Genomic DNA, 12,724 nt, shown 5'->3' with positions numbered 1-12,724 from the left:
CGCACCGGTCGCAGGGCGGTCATGCAGTAGGCATGACACAGACGGGGAGCGCAGCGACATATGAAACAAGAGGGCTCCAGCGCAAAAACCGACAGACGGGCGAGTCTGTTTGGATTGCAACCCAGAGATTGCGCTGCGCTTCTATGTTATCCCAAAATTTGAAGGCCCCCTGACCAGCGAGAGAGGAGAGCTGAAAGGTGTGGAGGGAAGAGACGGCCCTTTTTGCCCCTCTCCGTGAGATTGTGAGTGTGTGTCAGTGTGCTGTGCTGTGGTGACTTGTAATTCAGTAGCATCAGCCAGCGGCAAGCATGGAGGAGGAGGAGTTGCAACTGCGAGTCTGCGACTGCGACTGCGACTTGCAGCCAGCCAGGGATGTTTCCATGGCTTGCGGTGGCTTGCAGAATCACTCGGCGGTTAAAGAAAGCTGATCTGCCAGTCAGCAGCAGAGGATGAGCGTGGACGAGGTTTTGGAGGAGGTGAATGATTGGCGATTGGGCATGGTCGGGATGTGACGAGGTGCGATGGCTGCGTCTGAGTGGTGGGAGCAGGTGCGGACCTAGTGAACGGCTACCGGGGGGCCTGGGCCATCCACCCAGAAGCACAGCTTGCCCTGCCATGCCCTGGACTGCCATCAGTTCCGGCCATCTCATCTCCAGTCTTGTCACACGAGTATTAATTAGTTAGTCGGCCTCTCCCCGTTTGGGGTTCGGTCGTGAATTGTTGCTTGTTGTGTGAATCACAGGCCTTACCGACTTGGCACGTTCTCTTACTCGGTACGAGTGAGTGAGTACCTCGTACCTCTCTCTTGTTCGAGATGCCCAATGAAAACGACGAGGACGAGCCACCAATTATGACGAAAAAGAAATTCCCCGTTTGGTTATCCATTGTGCAAGCAGCTCCAGTTTTCCCTTCTCTACACCAGCGAGCGAAATATGCCGCATCTCGATCGGTAGTCCCTCTTTCCGGTTCTCCCTCTCCTCGAGCCGCCCAGCCATGACATTCGGTCCCATCGCTTCGGGGATTATGACTCTGTGACGATGCGGTGATGCTGTGATAAACTGCCAGGTCCCGCAGGTTGAAAGTGTATGGGTATGCATTTTGATACATCTAGCCGCTAGGACTATCTACAATACAGTTTTGAGCAGGGAGAGCGCTCTATCACTCAGCGATATAGTCCTTTTCTAACCCCGATCCAGATCGCCCCTTTACAAGCTTGGGATGAAAAAATCGTCGCCGCGCACAGATCGTCATGTATATGTTCGATCGGAGCGGAGTGGAGTGTTGAGCGTGGTTGATGCATCGTCGCCATGAAACGACCTGGATTACCCCATCCCGATTGCCCCTTTCGCTGGTACCTCTGCTCAATCCAGAAACAACAGACCAAGAGATTGGGGTGGTTGACTCTGGGTGGATGAAGCAGATTGACACGCGCTCAGTCGTGTCTTGGTTGAGCCTCCGAGGCAGCGAGCTTCACGAACTGGTGGATAGGCGAACAACCTCCTTGATGTGATTGTGTTTGGAGGAATTTATGACCGTTGACGCATGTCCCTGGCAATCAAACTCCGCTCCTTGCTGCACTCGGCCTTTCACCGTGGCCGCATCTTCTGCTGCTCATGGAGCTCTTCAACCCTCTTTTCAAAGGCAGACATCATTGTACTTGCAACCTTACCCTCGACCTGGGCAAACATTTGATCGTAGAGTGGATTCCGAAACTTGACGTCGACGTTCAGTTTGACAGCGGTGCTGTCGTTTGCCGTCTTCGAAGGTGCGATGAGCCATTTCGTACTCAGTGTCTCAAAAAGGCCGTTACTGTGCTCCTCGCTGCTTCTCGCCTCGATGGTCCCTCGAGCTGGATCGCACCGGACGATGCTTTCCCAATCTTCCTCGATGCCGAGTGTCGCGTACCCAACTTTCAGACTAGCTCTGGTCGGATAGCCAGCAGCATCCCTTGATGTGACGTTGGAGGAAATGGTAAAGGGTAAAAATGTCGGATAACCCGCCACGTCGGAGACGGCCTTGAAGACCGTTGCGGCGGAGTACGGCAGAACTTTGGTGTGACTCATAGAACGAAGCGCACAATTCCCAAGTGTTGAAGACAGCAGTGAGTCGAAGAGTGTTCTCGTCTGTTGTATCGGTCGTGCATTTGATGATATCAAAACGGCCGGCTCGAACCGAGCTTGAGAGCTGAGTAAAACACTAGCCGTGCGGCGAACGGCCATGTTTGGCCCAAACATCTCCAAGGGCAGATTATAAAGAGACTGGACCTCTTATTATAATAAATACATCATGTCTAAGTGAGCGTTGGGCCCTGAAAAAGAGTGGACGGGTGTCGAGGAGCAAAAAAGTGATGATGGCTAGGGCTTCCCTAAACTTACTGACTCAGGTGGAGAGTTGCCAGGCTAGCGTCTGAATCGTGCAAACACGTTGCAATACCGAATTTCCATTGTCCTTCTCAAACTGCCAACAACCCGCTATATCTAGAGGCCAGCAATGCTTCCTCGGTCGTGATGGACGTGTCATGAGGAATACCCAGCAGAACCCGATAATTGATTTGCGTCTCTAAGCACCTGGACCTGCCGCAATGGAGCAAGTCCCTACCACTCCACCCGACGCTGTACCTTTGTCGAAACAGCCTCCCCCCGAAACACCCGAAGCTGTGAGCCTGCGAACAAAGATTGTACTCTCCTTCTGGGCGGTGATTATACTGCTGGGACTCCCAGTATGGTGGCAAACCACCTCGATCTATCGGGCAAGCCTGCCACTGCAGGACATGCTTGACTGGGCAGACGGACTTGTAAGCCACACACCAGTATCGCAGGCGGGCCGATGCTGATCACAGACTCTAGAATACACCCACAACGATTCCTCTACATATCTGGCTCTCTGCCTCCAACCTACCTTGCTCAGACGCCCAGAAACTGGTGCAGGACACCCAGCAAGCCCTGGATGACCTCAACGAGTACCCAACCTTCCACCAAAGACTTCACCTGGTCAATTTAGGACGGGATGGTCAGGGTGCTGGTGGAAAGAGAGAGACAACGGGCGCGAGCTGCGGTGAGGATCCTGCATCCCTACACCATGGAACGCCCGCATTGAAGATTCTCCTCGAACCCACCGAGGGTAACTTTGCATTTACTCTCGACACCCTCACGGCGACTGCACGTGCCAGTATACCCACTGGTCTCGGGGGAAACACTGCCAAAACTCTTGCCGAAAGCCTCTATGCACTATTTAGAGAAGAACAAATTGCAGCTGCGCTTCAGACTGTCTCTCTAACCAGTCACGGTCACAATGCACTGGCGTTTCTGAGATCTCAACCCTACGATGTCGTTGTCAAAGTCGAAAAGCAGCTCAATCGAGCATACAAACCGTCTCCCGAGTTCCATCTCACCTTTTCTCTGCTCACGGCCAGCGGTGCTCCTGCAGGGTGGGACATTGACGAAGCAATCCGGGACCATATTGGCCCTCTTGTACAAGCACTTTCGTCGATTGCCGATTTTGAGATCCAGACCCAGGTGCAACTATATTCGACTCTCCCTCCCACCATCCAACCTACTCGCCGAGAAGGACAAAACGGCACTTTCCTCCAGCAGAACGAGCTCACAGCGTTTGTGAACTCTGCAGAGTGGCCTCTAGCGCCTTCCATTGGAGATGGACCTACGCTCAACTTCATCCTCTATGTCCCAGCCAAGGATCAGATACCTCTGCGCGTCGACGAGGTTGACGAAAATTCGTGGCTGATTCCTCAATGGGGAGGCATACAAATTCTCAATCCACCTCTGTACCTGCACGCTGTCCACGGCAACATGGTACCTGCTTATGTTGATCTAGAGCTCTTGCACCTGCCCTTCGAGACATTTGCCTTGCAATTACTGTCCTTGCTGGGGGTCTCGCATCCTGGTGATCCTGGTCCGCCACGGCCGCTTCAGCTACGACTCGACGCCTACAAACGCCTATCAGCTCTTTCCCTTTCCCTACATGCCGCGTCTAGTCTGGGATCGCTTGCTCGACTGGCTCAACGACTCAGCAACATTCCAATCCCGAGACACGTCGCTCAGCTAGTCGACGACTCCATTGCCAACCTCAAAGCGTGTTGCAAATTCTTTCTCGAAGGTAGATTCGATCTCACTCTCGAACATGCGAAAACTGCCTTCAAAGACAGCGAAAAGGCGTTTTTCGACAAATCCATGGTCGGCCAGGTCTACTTTCCTGACGAGCACAAAATCGCCGTGCTCCTTCCACTCTTGGGCCCTGTCGGAGTTCCGCTGATTGTTGGCCTCTTGAGGGAAGTCAAACGGGTCCTCTCGACGCGGCGAGCAGCCAAAGTAGGCGCACACTAGAAGAGAGCAACGGCATCCACCAAATGACCCGGAAAGTGCTTCGAGCCAAAAGCCAAACCAGTGTCTGGTATACATCTCCAGCAGGGTCAAATATGAATCATGATGACCTTGCTGTTCGGCTTGGTGCATTTTACCGGAATTGTGTTGGTCGGTGCACCGACTTTGACCTGCCTAATTTGGCAGCTCGATAAGTCTGCTCGTCTGCAATGTTGTGGGGTAGCGCCTTGCCCGACTGTATCGATGCAGGTCAAGACAAAGGCATCAGCCAATTGCAGAGCAAACTTTTTGCAATAGCCCCGGCTTATCGACCAGGTGGACACTGATCGACGCGTGTATTCAGGATGCTCTCTCTCAAGCTATCTGTGTGGCAACTTGTGCATAATCCGTGATCCGGACCTGCAAGCCGCTCTCGATCAAAAGAGGACAAAGAGCTTCCCGTCGGCCTCATTCTGCGCATTACCTTCATCGTGTCCGACTTTCACCAACATGGCGTTTGGATCAGTATACCGACTGCTGGGAGCCCTGCTAGTTTCTCTGTCGCTGAATACTCTGACCGCTGCACGCTCATGTTGGAATCAGCGCACGGCAATTAATGGCACTGATTTTCCCCCGTTGATCGAGGCCACCACAGAAGACCTCATCCGCGGGCTAGAATCGGGCCTGTTCACAAGCGTCGATCTTGTCACAGCATACATTGCACGCATCATGGAAGTCAACGCGACTTTGCATATGGTGACCCAGCTCAACCCAGATGCCCTTTCTATCGCCGCAGAACTCGATGGGCAACGTGCGCAAGGCATCGTTCGTGGTCCACTCCATGGTATACCGATACTGATCAAAAACAATATTGCTACTGCTGATGAAATGGACAATACTGCCGGCTCTCATGCGCTTGCCGGTGCCAAGGTTCCTCGAGACAGCACAATTGCCGCCAAGCTGAGGAAGGCTGGGGCTGTGATTTTAGGGAAGACCAACTTGAGCCAATGGGCGAATTACCGATCGTTCAATACTAGCAACGGCTGGTCTGCCATCGCAGGGCAGACGGTCGGTGCTTATTATCCTGGTCAAGATCCCAGTGGTAGCAGTTCTGGCAGCGGCGTTTCTTCTTCGTTGGGCCTAGCCTTGGCTGCCTTGGGCACTGAGACGGATGGCAGCATTCTGAGTCCTTCGGACGTCAACAATCTTGTTGGAATCAAGCCTACTGTCGGATTGACGTCTCGTGATCTGGTTGTTCCCGTGAGTGGCCCGCACATACGACATGCGATCCGTGTTCAAGGTCCCAGCACATCAATGTCGATTAACTGTTCCCGTCAGAGCACTGACTGCATCTGCTTCAGATATCTGAACACCAAGACACTGTCGGGCCCATGGCTCGGACCGTTAAAGATGCGGCCTACGTTCTATCAGCGATTGCGGGCAAGTCTCCATACGACAACTACACATCTGCAATTCCCTTCGACACCATTCCTGACTACGTAGCGGCATGTAACTTTTCGGCCCTGCAAGGAAAGAGGATTGGCGTACCACGGAACCTCATTGATCTATCTTTGTCAGTATCCCCGTTCTGACCGAAGTGACACGGATCAAACGGTCAACATTCTATATCGGTACAGAGCTAATCTCTGTCTGTAGTGACGCAACTGCTGCACCAATCATTCCTGTCTTCAACGCTGCCCTAGACGTCCTTCGCGCTGCAGGAGCGACCATCATTGATAACACCAACTTCACTGGCTATGACGCTCTCAATGGAGGCAACTTCTCCAACATCGTCCTGGAAGCAGATTTTATCAGTGATCTTGCCAACTATCTCTCACAGCTCTCGCACAATCCCAACCATGTCTACTCTGTAGCAGACGTTCGCAACTTTACTCATTCATTTCCTTTGGAGGATTGGCCTGAGCGTGACACGTTAGTCTGGGACGGCGCGCTGGAGCTGGGCTTCAACAACACTTCGCCAGACTTTTGGTCGAACTATACCATGAACACGTATCTGGCCGGTCCACTTGGGGTCACAGGCGCGCTTGCCAACTACTCCTTGGATGCTCTGGTGTTACCAACGGAGTTCTCGCCCAATTTCCCTGCTCTGATTGGCTCACCCGTCGTAACAGTACCTCTCGGAGCGTTCCCTCCTGACACAGCAGTCACTCCCAACGGCTTTGGTAACCTGAATGCCACCGCACCTAATCTCCCTTTCGGAATCAGTTTCATGGGACCACATTTCAGTGAAGAGTTGCTCATCGGGATGGCATACGCCTTTGAGCAGAGAACTCTGGTCCGAAACACCATCACGCCCTACATTCAAGCCACGGTGGAGCTTGTGGACGTGGTCTATGCGAAGCTGAGCAAGACACGGGACTAGACGTGGCGGAGGCAGGCTTACTACGGCAAACTTGCTTGGCATCCCCAAAGTGGGCGTTTTCGATCCAGCGCTTTTTGGGCCTTTCCCCTATAAGGGGTGTGCGATCGACCACTCCAAAATGCTAGAGAGGCAGGAGGCGTCAACACTAGTCGCTTGAGGATGCAAGGTCTAATCACTGCAAGCCGAAATGTCGTATGACAAAGGAAAATCCGAGTGATGTCCGTAGTTTCTTCCGACTCGACCCAGCCTTGTGCAGCCTCGTGCAGCCTGGTTTAGCCGGGTATTGCGGGCCAATCACAAGCCAGCCAATTCGATTGTCTCTGAGGTCGATCATGATAGGCTGGAGGAATGGTGAATTCAACCTCGGTTTCATTGACAACAAGACAATGTCCGAGAAGTTGGAGTTCATGTTAAATGTCCCAGTCCACGCGCTGCTGCCGCTCTCATTCTTAAAAAAGTCCTTTGTTTTGTGGGAGCGTTGAGCGAATATTGACTGACGGGATACGTTAATTCCTCGCTCGCCTACCTTCCTGACTCTTTTCTCCATTGACATCATCTCACATACAGCCATGGCGCAAAAGGCATCTCAGACAATCCCCAGCAAGACGCATACCCGCGCAGAGGTTGCATCGCACAACAGTGAGGACGATGTGTGGTGCATCGTAAGTTCCCTTTAGACCTAGAGCACCTGTTACCAAACATTTCACTCGAGCAACCTCCAATTTTTGTCGATGCGTTTGTCGAGCGCCGACTGACTGTCTCAAACTCTCAGATCGACCACAAAGTCTACGACCTGACAGACTTTCTCGGTGCGTTTGCTCCTCCCTTCTTGACGAAATCACACAGCACTTTCTGCAGCTGGCTGGTCGTGACTCTGAGAGAGAATGTATGGGGCTGACAACGGCGTTGCAATAGATGCCCATCCCGGTGGCAATGTCGTTCTGCAACAGGTCGCCGGCCAGGACGCCACGACGGCCTTCTACAACCTCCACCGCCACGAGGTTCTCCAGAAGTACGCCAATCTCTGCATCGGCACGGTCCAAGACGAGAAACCCGAAGTCATCGATCCACAGCCGGGCGATCTGTCGAGGGTGCCGTACGCGGAGCCGCTGTGGCTGACACCCCAGTTCAAAACGCCCTACTACAACGCCTCGCACCGTGCCCTCCAGAAGGCCGTGAGAGAGTTCGTGGACCGCGACATCTACCCCGAAGCCCAAGAAAAAGAACTCGACGGCACCTACGTCTCACAGGAACTGGTCGACAAGATGGCATCGAATGGCCTCCTCGCCATGCGACTCGGGCCCGGCAAGCACCTCCACGGCCGCAAACTGCTCGGCGATGTCAAGGGCGAGGAATTCGACTATTTCCACGATTTGATCGTCGCACAAGAGCTCTCGCGCGCCATGGCAAGAGGCTTCCAGGACGGAAACATGGCGGGCATGATGATCTCGCTGACGGCCGTCAGGCAGTGGGCAAATGATTCCGCGTTGAAAGATAAAGTCACCGAGGAGTGTTTGAGCGGGAAGAAGTTCATGTGCCTTGCCGTCACCGAGGCGTTCGCGGGTAGCGATGTTTCGGGGATCAGGACAACTGCCACAAAGACTGAGGACGGCAAATATTACATGTGAGTTCTTTTTTTTTTTGGTTGAGCTTGTTGTGCAAATGGGTTATACTGACTGAATTCTGTGCCAGAATCAATGGGACAAAGGTGACACCGAATCGATGCGCTCTAAATTGGATTTGGTAAGCTAACATGGTTGCAGAAATGGATCACCAACGGCATGTTTGCAGACTATTTCGTCACGGGCTGCAAGACCGAAAAGGGATTCAGTGTCATCCTGGTCCCGCGGGACGACAACATCGAGACCAAACGCATCAAGACATCATATTCCACGGCGGCGGCCACGACATTCGTACAATTCGACAATGTCAAGGTGCCAGTGAACCATCTCCTGGGCAAGGAGGACAACGGCTTCATCGTCATCATGAGCAATTTCAACCACGAGCGCTGGGCCATGGTTTGCTTCGTGACACGGTGGATGCGCACCATTGTGGAAGAGTGTCTGAAGTGGACGAACCAGAGGATCGTCTTTGGGAAGCCGCTGGTGACCCAACCCGTGATCCGACAGAAACTCGCCAAGATGATCTCGCAGACCGAGGCGTGCCAGTCGTGGCTCGAGACCATCACTTACCAAATGAACCAGATGGACTATGCCCAGCAGTCGAAGCTGCTGGGCGGGCCGATTGGGCTGTTGAAGTCGTACGTGACGCGGTGCGCGCACGACGTGGCCGACGATGCCGTCAACATCTTTGGCGGCCGCGGCATTACCCAGACGGGCATGGGCCGCTTCGTCGAGCAGTTCCACCGCACGTACAAGTTCGACGCCATCTTGGGCGGTACCGAGGAGATCCTGGCCGATCTCGGCGTGAGGCAGGCCATCAAGGCGATGCCCAAGGCTATGCTGTGATTCGGTGTATTTTGGGGGGTGGTCACGGTGGCGTTGGAAGCTCGGCTTTTGGGACGTGTGTAAATGAAAGAGTAGCACCATCACCGGATACATTGTGTCTTGTTACATATATACCTATTGTGTATTTCATCCTGGCCGCCCCCCCCCCTCGTGTGATTCCTGCTGTCACCCAGACACCTTTTTCCCAGTGGACTGCGGAAGGGGCAACGAGGTTAATTACAAGCAGCACAAGTAGTAGGTGATTACGTCATTCCTCACGTCTACCCGATACAGCACCTAGTTCGCGGCCGCATTGAGGAAGGAAGGAGGAAAGAAGCTCCAAGTAGAGACCGGTGGATCTCATACCTCGTACCTCCTTCTACTCGTGTTGTGGATAATTGTATGACTAACGGGGGACGAGAGGAAGGAGAGGGAGGAGAGGATGAGCGGGAAGAGAGAGAGAGAGAGAGAGAGAGAGAGAGTGGAGACTGAGCGCGAATCCATTGCCATTCACGTCTTCCTCTCTGTCTCTTTTATTACTACATACGTACTTACTCGTACCGAGTAGTCATAGGTATTACGGGATCACGTATATAATGGACCTGGGAAGTGATGCTCCGAGGGCTCGTATCGACCGATCGACCAGAAGCAGTAAGCTGATGTCAGTCTCATATTGGCCTTTTGCGTGGCTGGCAATGTGCAAGAAACTGTACTTGCACTTGTGTTTGTGCCCGGTGCTTGACTTGACTGATCACGTACATGGCATCCACAAGGCGTAGGCGTGGCGGCGGCGATATTTTCCGACAAATGCGTTTCGCCATGTCTCGCCTCGTCTCGTCTCGTGTCTGACAGCCTGGTTCGTTCGTTGCCAGTCAAATCCCAAATATCACACGCCTTCTCTAGTCTTTGTCAGGATGACGATGACCGTCTGTCCACCCCATCGTCCGCTCGTCCATGTGCCATGACCCTCCTGCTCCTCCTCCTCGTAGGTAGAGTTCTCCGTACCTGACGCTCCACCGTTCCACCGGCTCCACCGCTCCGCCGCTCCGATATATATCCCCCCGTGCCGTCACGTAGATAGATACACCGTCCGCTGAGTCCTTATGAAAAGTGTGGGAGAAGCCGCCGCCATGTAACCGAGGTGGACGGCGAACGGCGAACGTTAGTGAGCTGATGCACTCTCCCAAAATTTGGAAATTCATCTCTCTCTGCAGGCTGCCCATCTTGGGAATTAAAAGCATGAAATGTGTCGAGTTTGGCTACTCTCGCTCGGCTCACTCTTGTGTGAAAACTTGGGCTTTGTCTTTTGATGCTAACTGCCAAAAAAAAGTTGTGCGGGATAGTCGTCCAGCTTCCCTCGCCGTGCAATCTGTCTCCATCTCTCACTCGCTGCCAGCCTGGGGCACCGGACAGCGACCAGGGTAGCACTTATCGAAATCTCTAGCTCAGAAAGATGCCCGACCATCTAGACCAGCCTTCGACGCTTGCAGAGGATCATGGACAGCCACCAGTTCATAGCGAGGAAGAACTAGAACATCGAGAGCAGCAACCTCAGACAAAGGACAACACAGCCTGGATGGCAGCCGGAGCCTTGTCGTGGTCACCGCTGCTCAGCCTCCCGTACGAGCTCAGGCAAAGGATTTTTCAGTACGTGTTCATGGCCTCGTCTGAAAACTTCCCACCTCAAGTACGCTCTCCGTCAAGGGCCCCAAACGCGGTGGGGGATGGATACAACGTCTCGGGTTCCGGATCGAGTACAAGAGGTGGAAACAATAAGATTGTGCAGTCTCTTCTTGTATGCCGCCAGCTTTACCAGGAAACACGCCTGATCCCTCTCCAAGTCAATTGCGTCAAGTGCCCGGCGGTGATGGGATCGAATACCCTGGTAACAAAGCGTCTCATAGACGCTCTGCAGCCCTTTCAGCGACGAGCGATCCGAAGGCTGGAGCTGCACCTGCTGGCGAGTGTGACGGAAGCATGGTCCCTGAGGTCGATTCTGAGGTCAATAGCCGGGGTTACGGAGACAGAGACTAACTGCACGATGCGCGAGAGCGGTGGCGGCACTGGTGACGAGATCAGCTTCGGTGACAATGCGGAAACCGGCAAAAAGCCAGAAAAGGACTCGAATACCAGCTTGAGAGAATTGTCGGTCCATATGACCACACGAGACCTGCTGTTGGCGCAGGCGGACTCAATGGTGGGGTTGCTGCACATGTTGATGGTCGCGCCTTTCTCTCAAGAACGTCCTTCCACTGCATTCGCGTGGACGGCGGCGTGGGTCACCGAGGGTCTAGCCTTTCTTGAATCCCTGAGGGAATTGACCATTGTCGTTGAGTCCAGTCTATTGGTGGCAAAGCAGCTCGCTGCGAATGAGAGATGGCAATTCGAGCAGACCCTCAAATCGTCGTTGCCGAGCGTCGAGGTGAAGGTCGAATGGAGATTGCACCGCGATATCAACTTGGAAAAGGATGACGGCGATTGGGTCAATTTCCTCTGGGTGCACGATTCAAACATAGGTGCGCCTGAGCACGGAGCGACTGAGTCTGGTCTTGGACGCAAAGATGGGGTTTCCAGTTGGACATACATTGTGCCCTGAGACCCGGCAGCCCTCGAATAAAGCCATGATATACCCAGGTGGTGGTCACCGTCCAGTTGTCATGAATTTGTGCAACGCTTCCAAACTCAGCTGACTGGCGGTTGGCAAAGTAGATCTCGTTTCTGTGGACGCTGTGTTGGCCTCAATCTTTGGTGCTTTATGTTCGACGTCCATTTTGTCTGCGTCCTCGTCCTCGCCCTCCTCGTCGCTGACCTCGTATTCTTCCTCTTCTTCAGGCCCATCATCGTCCTCGTCATCAGGAGGTTCGACCAGTTGCCTGCGTAGCCCCGTGGATACGTTCTCTACGCCTTTCTGCTTCTCGTCCAAAGTGAAGTCGGCACCCCATTTCTGCTTCCGAGCTGCAGCATTGGCCGCTCCAGGTGCCCATTGCCAAAGACCGTTGCGGTCATTCTCCGACAGCCCTCGAAACGTGGCTTTGTGCTGTTGTGCATTGATGTTCTCCCCCTCTTCCACCCACTCTTCCACATTGGGTTCTAGCTTTGTTCGAAGGAGGGTCTCGAGAATGAAGGCTCGTTGAGTCCCTGGAAATCTGGGTGTGGGAAAGGCAACGGTAGACTGATATGTGTCCCGATTCTCCGCTAGTTGAGAGACAATGGTCTGTAGGTTGTTAGAGACGAGATTTGCATGTAGTTGGAGGGCTGGCCTGTGATGCAGTTAGCGAGAGCCACTTGGAAGAAGAAGCGTCTCTACCAGGCGGGAAGTTGGTTTTGAGTCACGAGCTCCGATCCCAAAGCGACCAGGGACTTATGGAGAGCTAAGAGTCTTTGACGCGTTTGATCCAAGGATCTGACCTGATCTGTCGTGAGCTCAGCCATATCGTCGAGTTTGGAGTTTGTAGTAATGTTGTGGACGCGAGTGGTCAGTTGATGAGGGACAGATTCAAACTCCGCACTCCAAGCTTCTTGGAAAGTTGGACTTCGTTCTTCACTCTTCACACCACCCCGTGTAGTTCAATGAACCC

General features: G+C 53.4%; 6 protein-coding genes across 6 annotated transcripts; 4 read left to right on the top strand and 2 right to left on the bottom strand.

Moving 5' to 3' along the window:
* Positions 1-1,586: 1,586 nt before the first annotated feature.
* Positions 1,587-2,219, bottom strand: AYO21_03679 (hypothetical protein; the record flags this gene model as incomplete). The annotated part of the gene is made up of 1 exon (XM_022653653.1): positions 1,587-2,219. The coding sequence occupies one exon, from the start codon at positions 2,217-2,219 to the stop codon at positions 1,587-1,589; it is 633 nt and encodes a 210-aa protein (XP_022514177.1).
* A 362-nt stretch (positions 2,220-2,581) lies between these two features.
* AYO21_03678 (hypothetical protein) lies at positions 2,582-4,340 on the top strand (the record flags this gene model as incomplete). Its single annotated transcript, XM_022653652.1, has 2 exons — positions 2,582-2,794; positions 2,847-4,340. The coding sequence occupies 2 exons, from the start codon at positions 2,582-2,584 to the stop codon at positions 4,338-4,340; spliced, it is 1,707 nt and encodes a 568-aa protein (XP_022514176.1).
* Positions 4,341-4,826: 486 nt separating this feature from the next.
* AYO21_03677 (hypothetical protein) lies at positions 4,827-6,699 on the top strand (the record flags this gene model as incomplete). Its single annotated transcript, XM_022653651.1, has 3 exons — positions 4,827-5,576; positions 5,678-5,889; positions 5,973-6,699. 3 exons carry the CDS (start codon positions 4,827-4,829, stop codon positions 6,697-6,699), a joined length of 1,689 nt encoding a protein of 562 aa, XP_022514175.1.
* A 569-nt stretch (positions 6,700-7,268) lies between these two features.
* AYO21_03676 (hypothetical protein) lies at positions 7,269-9,167 on the top strand (the record flags this gene model as incomplete). The annotated part of the gene is made up of 5 exons (XM_022653650.1): positions 7,269-7,361; positions 7,412-7,508; positions 7,615-8,323; positions 8,392-8,407; positions 8,463-9,167. The coding sequence occupies 5 exons, from the start codon at positions 7,269-7,271 to the stop codon at positions 9,165-9,167; spliced, it is 1,620 nt and encodes a 539-aa protein (XP_022514174.1).
* A 1,432-nt stretch (positions 9,168-10,599) lies between these two features.
* AYO21_03675 (hypothetical protein) lies at positions 10,600-11,742 on the top strand (the record flags this gene model as incomplete). Its single annotated transcript, XM_022653649.1, has 1 exon — positions 10,600-11,742. One exon carries the CDS (start codon positions 10,600-10,602, stop codon positions 11,740-11,742), a length of 1,143 nt encoding a protein of 380 aa, XP_022514173.1.
* A 45-nt stretch (positions 11,743-11,787) lies between these two features.
* On the bottom strand, positions 11,788-12,578 carry AYO21_03674 (hypothetical protein; the record flags this gene model as incomplete). The annotated part of the gene is made up of 2 exons (XM_022653648.1): positions 11,788-12,406; positions 12,454-12,578. 2 exons carry the CDS (start codon positions 12,576-12,578, stop codon positions 11,788-11,790), a joined length of 744 nt encoding a protein of 247 aa, XP_022514172.1.
* Positions 12,579-12,724: the final 146 nt, after the last annotated feature.

The sequence above is a fragment of the Fonsecaea monophora genome (assembly GCF_001642475.1).
Source record: "Fonsecaea monophora strain CBS 269.37 chromosome Unknown Scaff18, whole genome shotgun sequence".
In the NCBI taxonomy this organism is placed as follows: Eukaryota; Fungi; Ascomycota; class Eurotiomycetes; order Chaetothyriales; family Herpotrichiellaceae; genus Fonsecaea; species Fonsecaea monophora.
This window is presented reverse-complemented; position numbering and strand designations above follow the sequence as displayed.